At 42.2% G+C, this 12,452-nt stretch overlaps 2 protein-coding genes across 2 annotated transcripts in view; both read right to left on the reverse strand.

Annotated features, from left to right (window-relative positions):
- Positions 1–12,452, reverse strand: part of LOC311063456 (protein NLRC3-like) — a 621,663-nt gene that overhangs the window by 209,173 nt on the left and 400,038 nt on the right. The window lies entirely within an intron of this gene.
- On the reverse strand, positions 6,940–8,997 carry LOC311063771 (P2X purinoceptor 7-like; the record flags this gene model as incomplete). Its single annotated transcript, XM_084083372.1, has 4 exons — positions 6,940–7,123; positions 7,293–7,459; positions 7,828–7,897; positions 8,744–8,997. The coding sequence occupies 4 exons, from the start codon at positions 8,995–8,997 to the stop codon at positions 6,940–6,942; spliced, it is 675 nt and encodes a 224-aa protein (XP_083939498.1).

Here is a 12,452-nt window from a genome sequence, read left to right on the forward strand (position 1 = left end):
AGTGTATTTTATTGTAAATCTGTGCCTATAAAAAATATATCCCCACCCAAATCTCTTAGTTACATCAACATTGTTCACGTGAAGTAGTTGGTTTATGATTATTTATTGAAATTCTAAAAATCGCTATGGTCATTCAGCGCACTGGGTGTCTGCGGGGGCTGAGCCTGAATTCTGGCCGGGTTTAGGTCACCTCAGAGCGGGGACACAGAGGGGATACAGAGGCTCCTTCTGATCGGGTTGAAATGGTCATGGAGATTATAATACACGCACTGTGGGACTGCCGCATCGTGTTTATAAACACATTTCAGCTAATAAATAAGTCACGTCACGTAGTTGTTCAACATTGATTATTATAGACGGGGCTAAAACTTCATGTGCCCGCCCCCTGTCAGTCATTCACCTACAGTGGGGGGGGGGGGGGTTACCATGGGGTGTACTGTAGACTCAAGCTCTCCCCCGTCCCCCCACTTCGACCAGGAACTGGAAGTGGAAGTCAGTGGAGCAGAACGAGTCAGCAGACAGGCAGTAAACACAGCAAAACAAACATGAGTCCTCGTCGGTGTGTTTTTGGTTGCACTGCACAGAGCCTTTTCTCCTTTCCTCCTGGGGAATCCTCCCCTTGGCTTCGGAGAAAATGGCTCGAGTTCACACATTTTGAAGAGGCGGCGATTTTTAAAAATTCGCGGTTATGTGAGAGGCATTTTTCTCCAGACTGCTTCCTCAACTTTGGCCAGTTTTCAGCACGACTAGCAGACCGCCTTGTACTGTCGGAAAACGCGATTCCTTCATTGTACACTGTTGGCGAGTCTCCTCCACCAAGGGTAAGTAATTCGATTTTATTAGCAAATGCAGTTTCAGATGTTACATGAACGATGGCATAATTAGTTCTTTGTTTGTTTTAGCCAACTACCAGAGACTTTGGCTGCCAGTATGCTGTGTCACAAAGAACCGCGACGGTTCAAATGAACTTGCCAAAAGCACACAGAAGGAGCAAAAGTGAGTGTGTGTGTGTGTGTGTGTGTGTGTGTGTGTGTGTCTAAGTTATCATTTGAATATCGGCCAGGTGTCATGTTTTTCTTACTGTGTGTGTGTGTGTGTGTGTGTGTGTGTGTCTAAGTTATCGTCCGAATATCGGCCATATGTTATGTTGTTCTTACTGTGTGTGTGTGTGTGTGTGTGTGTGTGTGTGTGTGTGCGACTGTGCGTGTGTGAGAGAGAGACGTGCAATCGAAGTTATAGTGTGTATGTATATATAGTATATACTTGTAGAGTACTAGTAGTAATAGTACTAGTATAGTACTATAGTATATACTTACTGTGTGTGTGTGTGTGTGTGTGTGTGTGTGTGTGTGTGTGTGTGTGTGTGTGTGTGTGTGTGTGTGTGTGACTAAAAACACATCAATTCAAGTTATATTGGTTGTATACAGTAGCCCTATATAATGTATATGAACTTCCCCAAGCTCACAACATATCACAATGTATTGTGAGCTTGGAGATAAGCTGTTTTTGTCAATCAATCTTTGCCTAGGTTATAATGACTTACTGTACCTATCCAAAATAGAGATGCCAGGTTAACATGCCCAAAATAGGGGCAACAGGTTGAGAGTTAGCCCTATAATGTCTGTGATATTACATACATTTCATGTATTCCAAAATACACAGCCATAGATCGGTCCTATCCCTGCCCGGTTAGCAGACTGATCTGGGCGGCCTTCATTTGTGTAGCACTGGGTGTGTACTCACCCAATAATTAATTCCTAAGACTTGGAGTCACATATTGTCCTCTAGTTTAATATCCATTTGAAGGTTCTGTCAGAAAATGTGTGTTTAGTAAAATTCCACGTGCTGCACACAGGCGACATTCTCTCTGGGTGAGGGGCTAGAAATGAGTGCAGGACTGAACATATCAAAACTTCCGTTGGGAAGCACAAATTGACGCCTGTCAATTGTGTGCCCCTTACGTTTGTGCTTACCAAAGGAAGTTTTCTTTGGAATACATGAAATGTATGTAATATCACAGCTATTCTAGGGCTAGTTGAAAGTAAGCAAGCCTTTCAGAGCTATGTGGCTCATAGGTCAGGAGCCTATCTTCTGTTTCTGTAGTGTGAGGCAGGGGAATTGAACCCTGACCTCCCAAACTCAGGGTGGACACAACCACAAGGCCACTGAGCTGAACAGTTTGAAACTAAGTGGTTCATGTTATTAGCCTATTCCATTACACTCTCTGTAACCACAATGTCTGCGATCGAATACAATGAATAGCATTACAGAACATATTTTGCCAGCATTGTCTTCCAAGTTGCATGCACATTGGTTTTTATTGTCTAAGTTTTGTGTCTTTGTGTGGATTAGCAACCCAGGTGTGTATGAACACTAGGGATGCTTCAACGTGGATGCCTGACCAGTGTGGCATCGAAGATGAAGAGCCACTGTTCAGATCCACACCCACATCCACACCCGAGACTACACCAAACTCCACACCTACATCCACACCTGTAAAAAGGTCACGGATTGAAGATGTGGTGAACTTGGAGAGCATGGACACTGACACAGAGACACAGTCTGATGCCACATATGTGCCAGATGACCGTCTATCTCAGAATGTCGCACAGGATATTCACAGGTAATAATCTAATGTTCTTTGATGAGCCTCTGCCCTTTGTGTCTGTTATAAAATCTTATATCCGTTGTAATATGTTGTAATATCTCCTCTCCAGTACTCCACCGTGCAGTGCAAGGAAGTACATTGTGTTTGAGGACAACTTGCTGCTGTTGCTCAACACATGTCCCACTTGTACCCGCACGTGTACACTGGAGAAGCATGTGATTGGAACCTTCCTGTCTGTCACCCAGGTAATTAAATCATGTGTAATAACTATTGTTCACAATTATTTGTCATTGTCACTTTTATCAATATTTGTTTTTGCTCTTTATCCATTAGATCTGCCTCCCCTGTGAGCGTCGAGCCAAGTGGCAAAGCCAGCCCTATATTGGGAACCTCCCAGCTGGGAACATCCTGCTGTCTGCGGCGGTGGCTTTCAATGGGGCTTCATTTACCCAAGTCCACAAGGTAAGTTGATGTGTAGAATCATCAACAGCTGCAGTTACAGCTCAACACGTTGGTTTAGTATTAGCGACCATATTTTTCTTGTTATTCACTTAGGTTCTGTCATCACTCCGGCTCCAGTCCATCTGTCCGAGGACTCACTACCGCCACCAACGTGCCTACCTCCAGCCAACCGTTCTTCACCAATGGAAGCTGGAGCAGGCCAAGGTGATAGATGTGGCCAAGGAAGCTGGCAAACCCATTACTTTGGGAGGGGACATGAGAGCGGACTCACCGGGTTAGTATTCAACGTGGATGCCTGACCAGTGTGGCATCGAAGATGGAGAGCCACTGCTGTTTACTTGTAGAAATGCAAATGCAGTAATAACAGTCTCTCTCACCCCACAGGCCACAGTGCGAAGTATGGCTCATACACCATGATGGATCTGGACCAGAACAGGATCCTGGACATCCAGCTTGTGCAGGTTGGAATTGTGTAATGTTCATAGTCGTTAGCATTTCTTTGTCCACAATTAACCTGTGCATTAACAAACATATTGCTAATTGTTTTTGTTGACAGAGTAATGAGCCTGGGGTTCGTTACAGCAACAATATGGAGATTGCAGGTTTCACCAGGAGCCTGAAGTTTCTGGAGTCAGCTGGGTTGACAATAGGTGCCCTTGTCACAGATCGTCACCAACAAGTCCAGAAGTACATGAAGGAGCAGAAGAAAGACATCAAGCACTTCTATGATGCCTGGCACGTGGCCAAAGGTTGTTGAGCCAAGCAATCACAGTGAATTAGTGTAATTAATGAAATTCTAGACATACTTTTAGTCAACTTGTTATCAATCTGAGCATGTGTAAACTATGTATTTACTTGTGCAAATTGTTTCTCTTTTATCCTCTTCAAAGGCCTGTCCAAGAAGCTAGAGGCACTTGGGAAGGAGCGTGGCTGTGAGGACGTAAGGAAGTGGCGGAAGAGTTCGATCAACCACCTGTACTGGAGCACATCCACGTCACAGAGTGGTGAAGAAGCTGTGGCTAAGTGGACTTCCATCACAAACCACGTGCAGAATGTCCACCAACACAGCAATCAGCTCTTCCCCAACTGTACCCATGAACCGCTTACAAACAAAGCATGGCTTTCACCAAGTGAGAAATTTACTTTGTCTACAGCTTATTAATGATGTCCTACAAATACTTCTCCATTGCTTTATTCTCAATATTGATTGTATTGAAGAACATATTGCCATGTATGTCATTGGTGTCATGTGGTTATGTAGTTGAACAACACTTTCATTTTCCTTACCCCTACTCACCTGTGATTATAATCTAGGTTTTCATTGAGTTTATATGGTTTTGTAGTATTAGCAGTCAGTGAGGGACATTTGGATTCTTGTACCTGCAGTTATGAATATTTGGCAAATAAACCCCTCTTGTTTTTGAACACCTAATTGCCTAAACACCACGAAAATCTGTGAGTGTTGTAATGTACTTTATTGAGTAGTTCAAAGAATTCAGATGCTGCCAATGGTCAGTAGAGGGCAGTGCAGTCTTCATATTGTGTGGACATGCGCACACCATTCCAGAGGCAGACAGACATGTCAGTCACTTATGAATGTTTCTCCAGTTTGTGTATCGATTCACATCTGAGAACTGTGATTCTATTGACTGGCTACCTCAAACATTACAGTAGTCATAGATAAGTAGTCATAGATAACACATGAGTAGGAGTGCGGAAAATGAAAAGTGCACAATTTATATTTGTCATGACAATGTTATGAGTTTTCCACTCTGATAACTGAATTAAGAAATGTAGGTTATGTTTACCTCCTTGTTATGTTTTATAATGCTTTATAGGTACCAAAGCCTGTGAAAGGTTTGGTGCTGTGATGCTGACAGGCCAGTTGCTGAAAGACGTCGCCAAGATCAGCCCCCGACAACAGACCTCATCTATTGAGTCGTTCCACAGCCTGATCCTTCGCTTCGCCCCGAAGAATGTGGTGTTTCCTTTCATAGGAATGCTGTGCAGGTTGGTGACTTTATGGTCTAATTTTGTAAGAATGCTTGCAGCTTAGTACAGACTGTAAAACATTTTTAACTCATTAAAATGTTCCATAATGTTGAATCCTCTTACTGAATGTGATGTAGTTCTAATTGTCCCACTATATTTAGATTGCTTTTGGCGTGCCTGCACTACAATGAGAATGCAGACCGTGCGAGAGTCATGAGGCCAGATGGGAAGCCCAAGGTGAAAGTCCGCTTCCCCAAGTACAAGAAGGGAGACTATTCCTTCACGCCTGTGAAGGTCAAGCCCACATGCAGTAAGTTCCAATAAGGATTGATATAGAAGTGTTATTGGGATTTTCATATGCAAGGCTATATTCTCGGATTTATTGTGATATTTACTGCCTCTGTAGTGATCAGTTTTACAGGAATATAAAATAAGTACTTTGTTAATATATATATACACCTGTTCCACCAAAGAACACCTGTTGAGTAAGCCACTTCTTTTGTCAATGAGCTTTTTCCATGTGCATTAGACATCCAATGAAAAGGATTAGAAAATGTATTTTAGCTAAACCTTACATAGGACACAGAATCACTTTTGATAGTTATAGTATGAAAACAATCTGATGCCTGAATTTGTGCAGCAGGTTTTGAGTTCTGCATGTCTTGTTTTGTCTTAGATTATGTGGACACCTTACAGCAGCTCCTGGAGGAAGTGGTGGACAATCCACGTCCTTTTCAGGGGAGGAGAGAGGCCATTGAAGTGCCAGCGGCACTTTCTGCCGAATATGAGAGGCCGGATCCTGAGGTAGCACTATCCAGATGGTCGCGGTATGCGATAGAAACATAAACATACAGTCTTGGGTTACATGGATACCTACAAGCCTCCCCTGTACAGACATGTCAAATGTTTGCCTATCTCATGGAGTTTTGGGCAAGAACCATGCAGTGTTTTGCATGCTGTACAAATATGTCATTTCTGCCTATTGTAAAAAGGAGACCACTTTACTGCATCTATAGCTGCATGGGATCACTGTACTGCATCTATAGCTGCATGAGATCACCGTACTGCATCTATTGCTATATGAGACCACTGCATCGCATCTATAGCTATATGAGACCACTGTGCTGCATCTATATCCCACTGTACTGAATCTATAAACCACTGTACTGCATATATAGACCATTGTACTGCATCTATAGAGTACAGAAGTCCTGACGTCACCCGTTCATCCCCAGGTTCGTAAAGTAATGTCTCTATGGAGAATAACATTGGATCATCATAGAATCGTCTCATATAAGAATTGTGGTCCAAAAATAAACAAACTGTCTCGGTGATATTGTCAGGTGTGGAATGTGGAAAGTAGAGGGCAGTTTGCTGGTGGCCAGGTCATTACATGGGGCCACAGTCTACAATGATAAGCTGTGAATATTTGCTGGCTGATGGCGTGCTAAGAGAAATGTTCAAATTGTGTCTCTTGTAAGCTTAGTCACAACACAAATTGCACAGCCGTCCCAACAGAAATGACATCATGGCCAACACACAGGATACAAATATGCATTTTTCCTTTTTCTCTCAACATTCCAGAATACCTCAGAGTAACATTCTCCTGATCTGCATGTTGTATGTCTGTGGCAAAAATGTAATTCGCAAGCCAACATGGCAATGACCCCTGGTCACAGTAATTATTGTAAATAAATGATGGTAAATACACACTGTTGAGATTGTCAAGTCATTGTAAATATAGTACAGTTTGATCATTTTAAATATATTGTCAACATTGTAATAAGTAATTGTACAATTATAAATGAAACATTTCCGTAAAGAAATCAAACACAACCATAAACATTTTTTTTACATTTTATTGTAACTTTTACAATTTAGGCATCTGTAAGGTGGGTAGTGATAGGGGGCAGCTTGAAGCCTACATAATTCCCAGCAGTGTCCGGAAAGGTAGAGCGAATCTTGGTGACCGCACAGGAGGGAACAACCTTTCTGTTATGTTCTCCCAGATATCCCCAACACCAGCGCACAAACGTCCGGTAAGCTGTGTGCCGATACTGCCTATTGGACAGAGAGACAGGCTGTGAGACAAGATTTACTGCACTCAGGATGCTATGCTTATTTTACTAAACATTTTAGATGTGATGGTCTGATTTGGTACACCCGCGATATAATCAATGACTTCAAAGTCAGCCTGATATGTAAACTACTGTTAGCCAGAAATACTTACGCCTCCAAGGACTCATTTTGAGGTGTAGGAGCAAGTGGCCCGTAGTACTGCAGCATGATGGAATATTCCATCTGCAGGACCCAGGGACTGAGGCAAACAGCGGCAAAACCAGGATGCTCCGTGATGCAATGCAGCTCTGTCTCCACCTGTCCAAACTTGTCCATCACCTGTTAGAAAGCAGACCGAGTCATGGACAGCTTTATTTTTTTGCCACACAACCCTCACCATTATCATTAGCCTTGGAGGAGATCTATCTAGATAGATAGATAGATAGATATATAGATAGATCTCACATTCACATAGATCTAAAAAGATAGAGATAGATAATAGCTAGAGATCTGTAGATTAATTGCCATGGACATGTCACATATAGTAATATCTATAGAATAGCTATACCTTTTTTTTGGCTTACATTTACAGGGGTGTGAATGATGGGTGCACATTTTAGAATTAAAATTCAAGCTATATGCTTGTATACTGTCAACACAAACACTGAAAAAAAAACCTGAAATTGTCATGTTGAAATAGCACCCACCTCCAAATACTCTCTGCAGCATTTGTTCTCCCGACCTGAAGCCATGAGCTGGCAACGACCACACTCGCACCTAGGAAGAGGAAGGTTACATGACATCAAGGGCATTAGATGTGAAAATGAAATGGTTCCATTAGTGACAAGGTTCTGTTAGTGACATCTGTTACTGAAGACCACAAGACCAATGACATTACAGTTCGAAGTGAAAATGACATGGTGTCTTTTATTGACATGGGTCTGTTATTGATATCTGTTAGACATAACAAGGTGATATGTGAAAATTACATGGTTTTGTTAGTAAGATGACTCCGTTAGTGTCATGGTTCTATTGGAATAATGCCATTGTTCTGTGGTGAAGTTACACCACAGAGTGTGTGTGGAGTTTCCATGTGATTCTAAATCACTAGTTATATACATGCACTAAGGCAGTGCTTCTCAAACTTTTTCATGCCAGGGACCCCCAAATGGATATATATTTGGCCGCGGACCCCCATCTGAAATTGTTTTTGTGCCAGGGACCCCCAGAATAATAATAAATATATTCAAAGATTTGCACAAGTCTTCAAGATTTTTCAAAAATAGCAGATCTACAAGCTCATGAGCTTGTAGATCTGCTATTTTTGAATAGCCAAAGTATAAAATTATTGTGATGCTATATTCACACATTTTGCTGGGGACCCCTGGAACCCCCTCAAGGACCCCTGGGGGTCCCCGGACCCCACTTTGAGAACCAATGTTCTAGAGAACATTACAGAAGCTCTGGTCCATAGAGTTAGAAGGAATGATGAAAATACATAGATGAAAATCACGAAACTGAATTATACTGAATAAGGTAAAACACCAATGTTTCTAGCAACCACACATCATTTTACCCCCATTTATTACATCCAAGCGAACAACAATATAAACGCAAACCTACCATTGATCTGCGGCCAACCCTTCTCGGACATGTGGCTCCGACTGTTCGGCTTCTGCTGCTGGGGCCACAACACCGGGTTCGACGGTTGGCTCAAACATATACGGTTGTACACCAAACGCTTCATATGGATAGGCCTCGTCGTCTTCACTTTCACTGCCGTCAGTGAGGTCTGGCGGTGGAGGTGAAGGTGGGGGGGAAAAGTCCTCCACAGAACCCACCAGGCTATCATGCGACTCATCCATGTTGGATTCCATGCCGGGTATATAAACAAACACACAGGTAGTCAGGTACTGGTCGCTGTTTGAATTTTGAATCCTGTAGTCAGGTGGCCGTGGGGGCGCGACGTAGAGATCAGTGTTGCCATGTCTGCTTATTATAAGCGACTTGATGAAGACGCGTTGTAAGCTTGTAGATCGGCTATTTTCTATATTCAATTCAATTCAAAGGGCTTTATTGGCATGAGAAAACATACGTTTACATTGCCAAAGCAGAAAGCACAATACAACAATACAGCAATACAATCAAAACAAAACATATGTACATTTGAAAGTCAGAATCTTCAATAGATCAATTATTTCTATGTACCAAGATCACTGGGTGGGTGCAGGTATAGTGCACTGTGCAGGAACATACACAATGATTAGTCTATAGGGTGGTTGTGTTCCGTTTGATATCCTTCTCCTATCACAGCAACTCACGAATCTTGCATCTATATATAGATGCGTATTTGTCTCGCAATCTGGCAACACTGCTGGTGAGTGACACAATACTCGTATTTATCCCCGTCCGTCCACTGAGGTCTTGGGCGGCTTTACCCACTACTCCGCAGCTATGTCTGCTTAGTGCTTACAGGCAGCGCTTTGAGGGAGAGATTCGTGACGAGGCTAATGTTGTGAATGAAACTGCGCTCACTCAGCTTACTGTTTGTGTAACCCAGATGATCAACCAAAGATGCCGAAGAATGAATGAATAAAACAATGAATAGTTTGTTTAGAAACAAGCTACAGTATGACGGCCACGAACCCGCCATGCGTGTCTCCATTTCTCCCCCGACCAGAGGCGGCACAGAGCGGCTCCGAGGAGAGCTGAGAGCACCCTCGGAGAGACAGAGCCATGTTTGCGTTCAAACAATAGCGATTTTTACCAATTCAACAAATAAGCATAGATAAACTACTTCACATGAACAATGTTGGTAAAACTAAGAGATTTGAAGGGGAATATATTTTTTTTATAACCACATTTACAAATAAAAGACAAATTATGTATAGGTCACTTCCTCATTTTGTCCCGGTCTGTTTCACGCAGTCACAGTGCGAGAGGACAGGTCAGCGGAGCAGAGCAGAGCCACTGTACAATACATGATATCGCGGTTTTCAAACTGTTTTCATAGAGACCACGTGACGTACAGTATAACACATGATTTTTTCGGGCCGTGTCATAGTCCCTTTAAGGGAGATACATGCTACAATTATTTACCATTCCTCATCCAAATGTTCTTCTTATGACCAATCCAAAAATACACCGGCTCAGTGGCCTTGTGGTTAGAGTGTCCGCCTTGAGATTGTACCATCTTCATACAAAAATGGGAACAAGTATTAAACAAATGCTCCATGGACCTGATACTACTTACTATTGAACAAACAGCAAAATAAGCTGAGAAAGTTAAATCAGAGACTCAACAAATCAAGGACAAGTTATGCGACAAGATCAGCTCTGATGAATTCACTAACTTGCTCTCAAGAGGAGCAAGTTCGAACTACATGCCCAAGACTATAAAGAAGGAACCGTCTACAACTGGCACCAAGAAGGAGGAAAAAAGCGCCGCGAAGCCACACACCAGAGGAGACGCTGGCCACGTAAGACATGGAACCCAGAACATGTCAATCTGACTGAAGAATCTGATCCCGGTCTATCAAGCGACTCAACCTACTCCCAAGATGAGCGTTTTTTAGACGTACAAACAAGGGATGCCCCACGACAGCACAGCTACTACCACCAACGAGGTGGGGCCAGGGCAAGAGGACGAGGCGGGGCAAGAAGAAACGCCATCCCGCACACAGTGGTCACCCACAGCCAGAGCAACAGACGGTAATAAATAGATCTGACTGTCATCTCTCCCCTGCCCAGCAACCAGTCTTAAGTAAAGGACTTTCATTTGTACCTACAAACAAGGTCAATGCATTTAAGCTAAACGTGGACTGTTATAAATTCTTTAGACTGTTGCATCTTAAAAACCACTTCAGAAATATTGACCAATCTGTACCGATTAATCCTGTGAACAAATTAATGAAATCATCTAAGTTTTGTCCCACCAGCACTTTGAATCCAACCCTGGTCACCTTTAGTAAATTGGTAGAGCAGGCTATCCAGAAACTTGTCATATCATCAGATAAAGTAAATAAACGCCAAAATGTGACTGCTTCTGAGAGAAAAGCTCTCGAGGAACTTAGTAAAAATGACAAGATCATTCTATTGTTGTTCATACCAATATACCTCACGATGATGGCCTGCGGGAATGTCTTATTTTATGGGTACAAGAGACGATATCCCCTCACACTGTTTACTGGGCTTAACAAACTTCATTTTGAAATCCAACAATTTTATGTTTGAAAACAAGTTCTTTATTCAAACCCAGGGTACTGCTATATGGGGTCTACATTTGCGCCTAATTATGCCAATTTATTTATGGGTCATTGGGAATCCCATTTTATCCCAAACCAAGCCGCTTCTCCATTTCTGAAAAAGGTGATATACTGGAAAAGATATATAGATGATATCCTGATGGTTTTTACTCGCCAAGAAAACGAGCTGGTGGAATTCAACAATTACATTAATGGGACACATCCCACGTTAAAATGTTCTATGGTACACAGCAAATATCAAATAGACTTTTTGGATTTGCGAATCTCAGTAGAATCTGATGGACTTTTCAAAACAACTATTTACCGTAAACCGACAGATCGGAACAGTGTACTACACGCTCAGAGTTACCACCCCAAACGGTTAGTAGAAAATATTCCATATGGACAGTTCTTGCGCCTCAAGCGCATTTGTAGTGATCCTGCAGATTTTAAGATAAAGGCAAACGAAATGCATAATAGATTTCGATAGAGGGGCTACAAGATATCCATCATACATGCAGCAGAAAGTAAAACTAAAATTGTAAAATGAGAGACACTTTTGGAACCCATAAACAAAAGCATTTCAGATAATAGAGTCCCCTTTGTCTCCGAGTTTAACACCTTGTCTCAAGAAATGAAGAACATCATCCACAAGCATTGGAATATGCTGAAATGCGACCCAAATTTGAAAAATATAGCAACACTAACTAGGTTTTGTTTTAAAAGAGGCAAAAACATAAGGGACTCTGTTGTCACGTCTATGTATAAAGCACCCAGTAGGGCTACTGGCACTAATTGGTTAAGTGAGGAGATACAGTATGTGGCAATTATCCCTGTGGTAGATGTACCCATTGTTCCAACACCAGTACAGATTTTCTATCATCCACAGACTGGATGGGTACATAATAGATAAAATAAAGAGGTTTATTAATTGTAACACAACTCATGTGGTTTACATGTTGAAGTGTCCATGTGGGATGGTCTATATTGGTCAAACGAAACGCAACCTGAAAATAAGAATAGCTGAACACAAAGCCGCTATCAGAAACGGTAACATGGACTATGCTATTGCACGACATTACAAGGAG

The sequence above is a fragment of the Gymnoscopelus microlampas genome (genome assembly GCF_963454915.1).
Source record: "Gymnoscopelus microlampas genome assembly, chromosome: 16".
In the NCBI taxonomy this organism is placed as follows: Eukaryota; Metazoa; Chordata; class Actinopteri; order Myctophiformes; family Myctophidae; genus Gymnoscopelus; species Gymnoscopelus microlampas.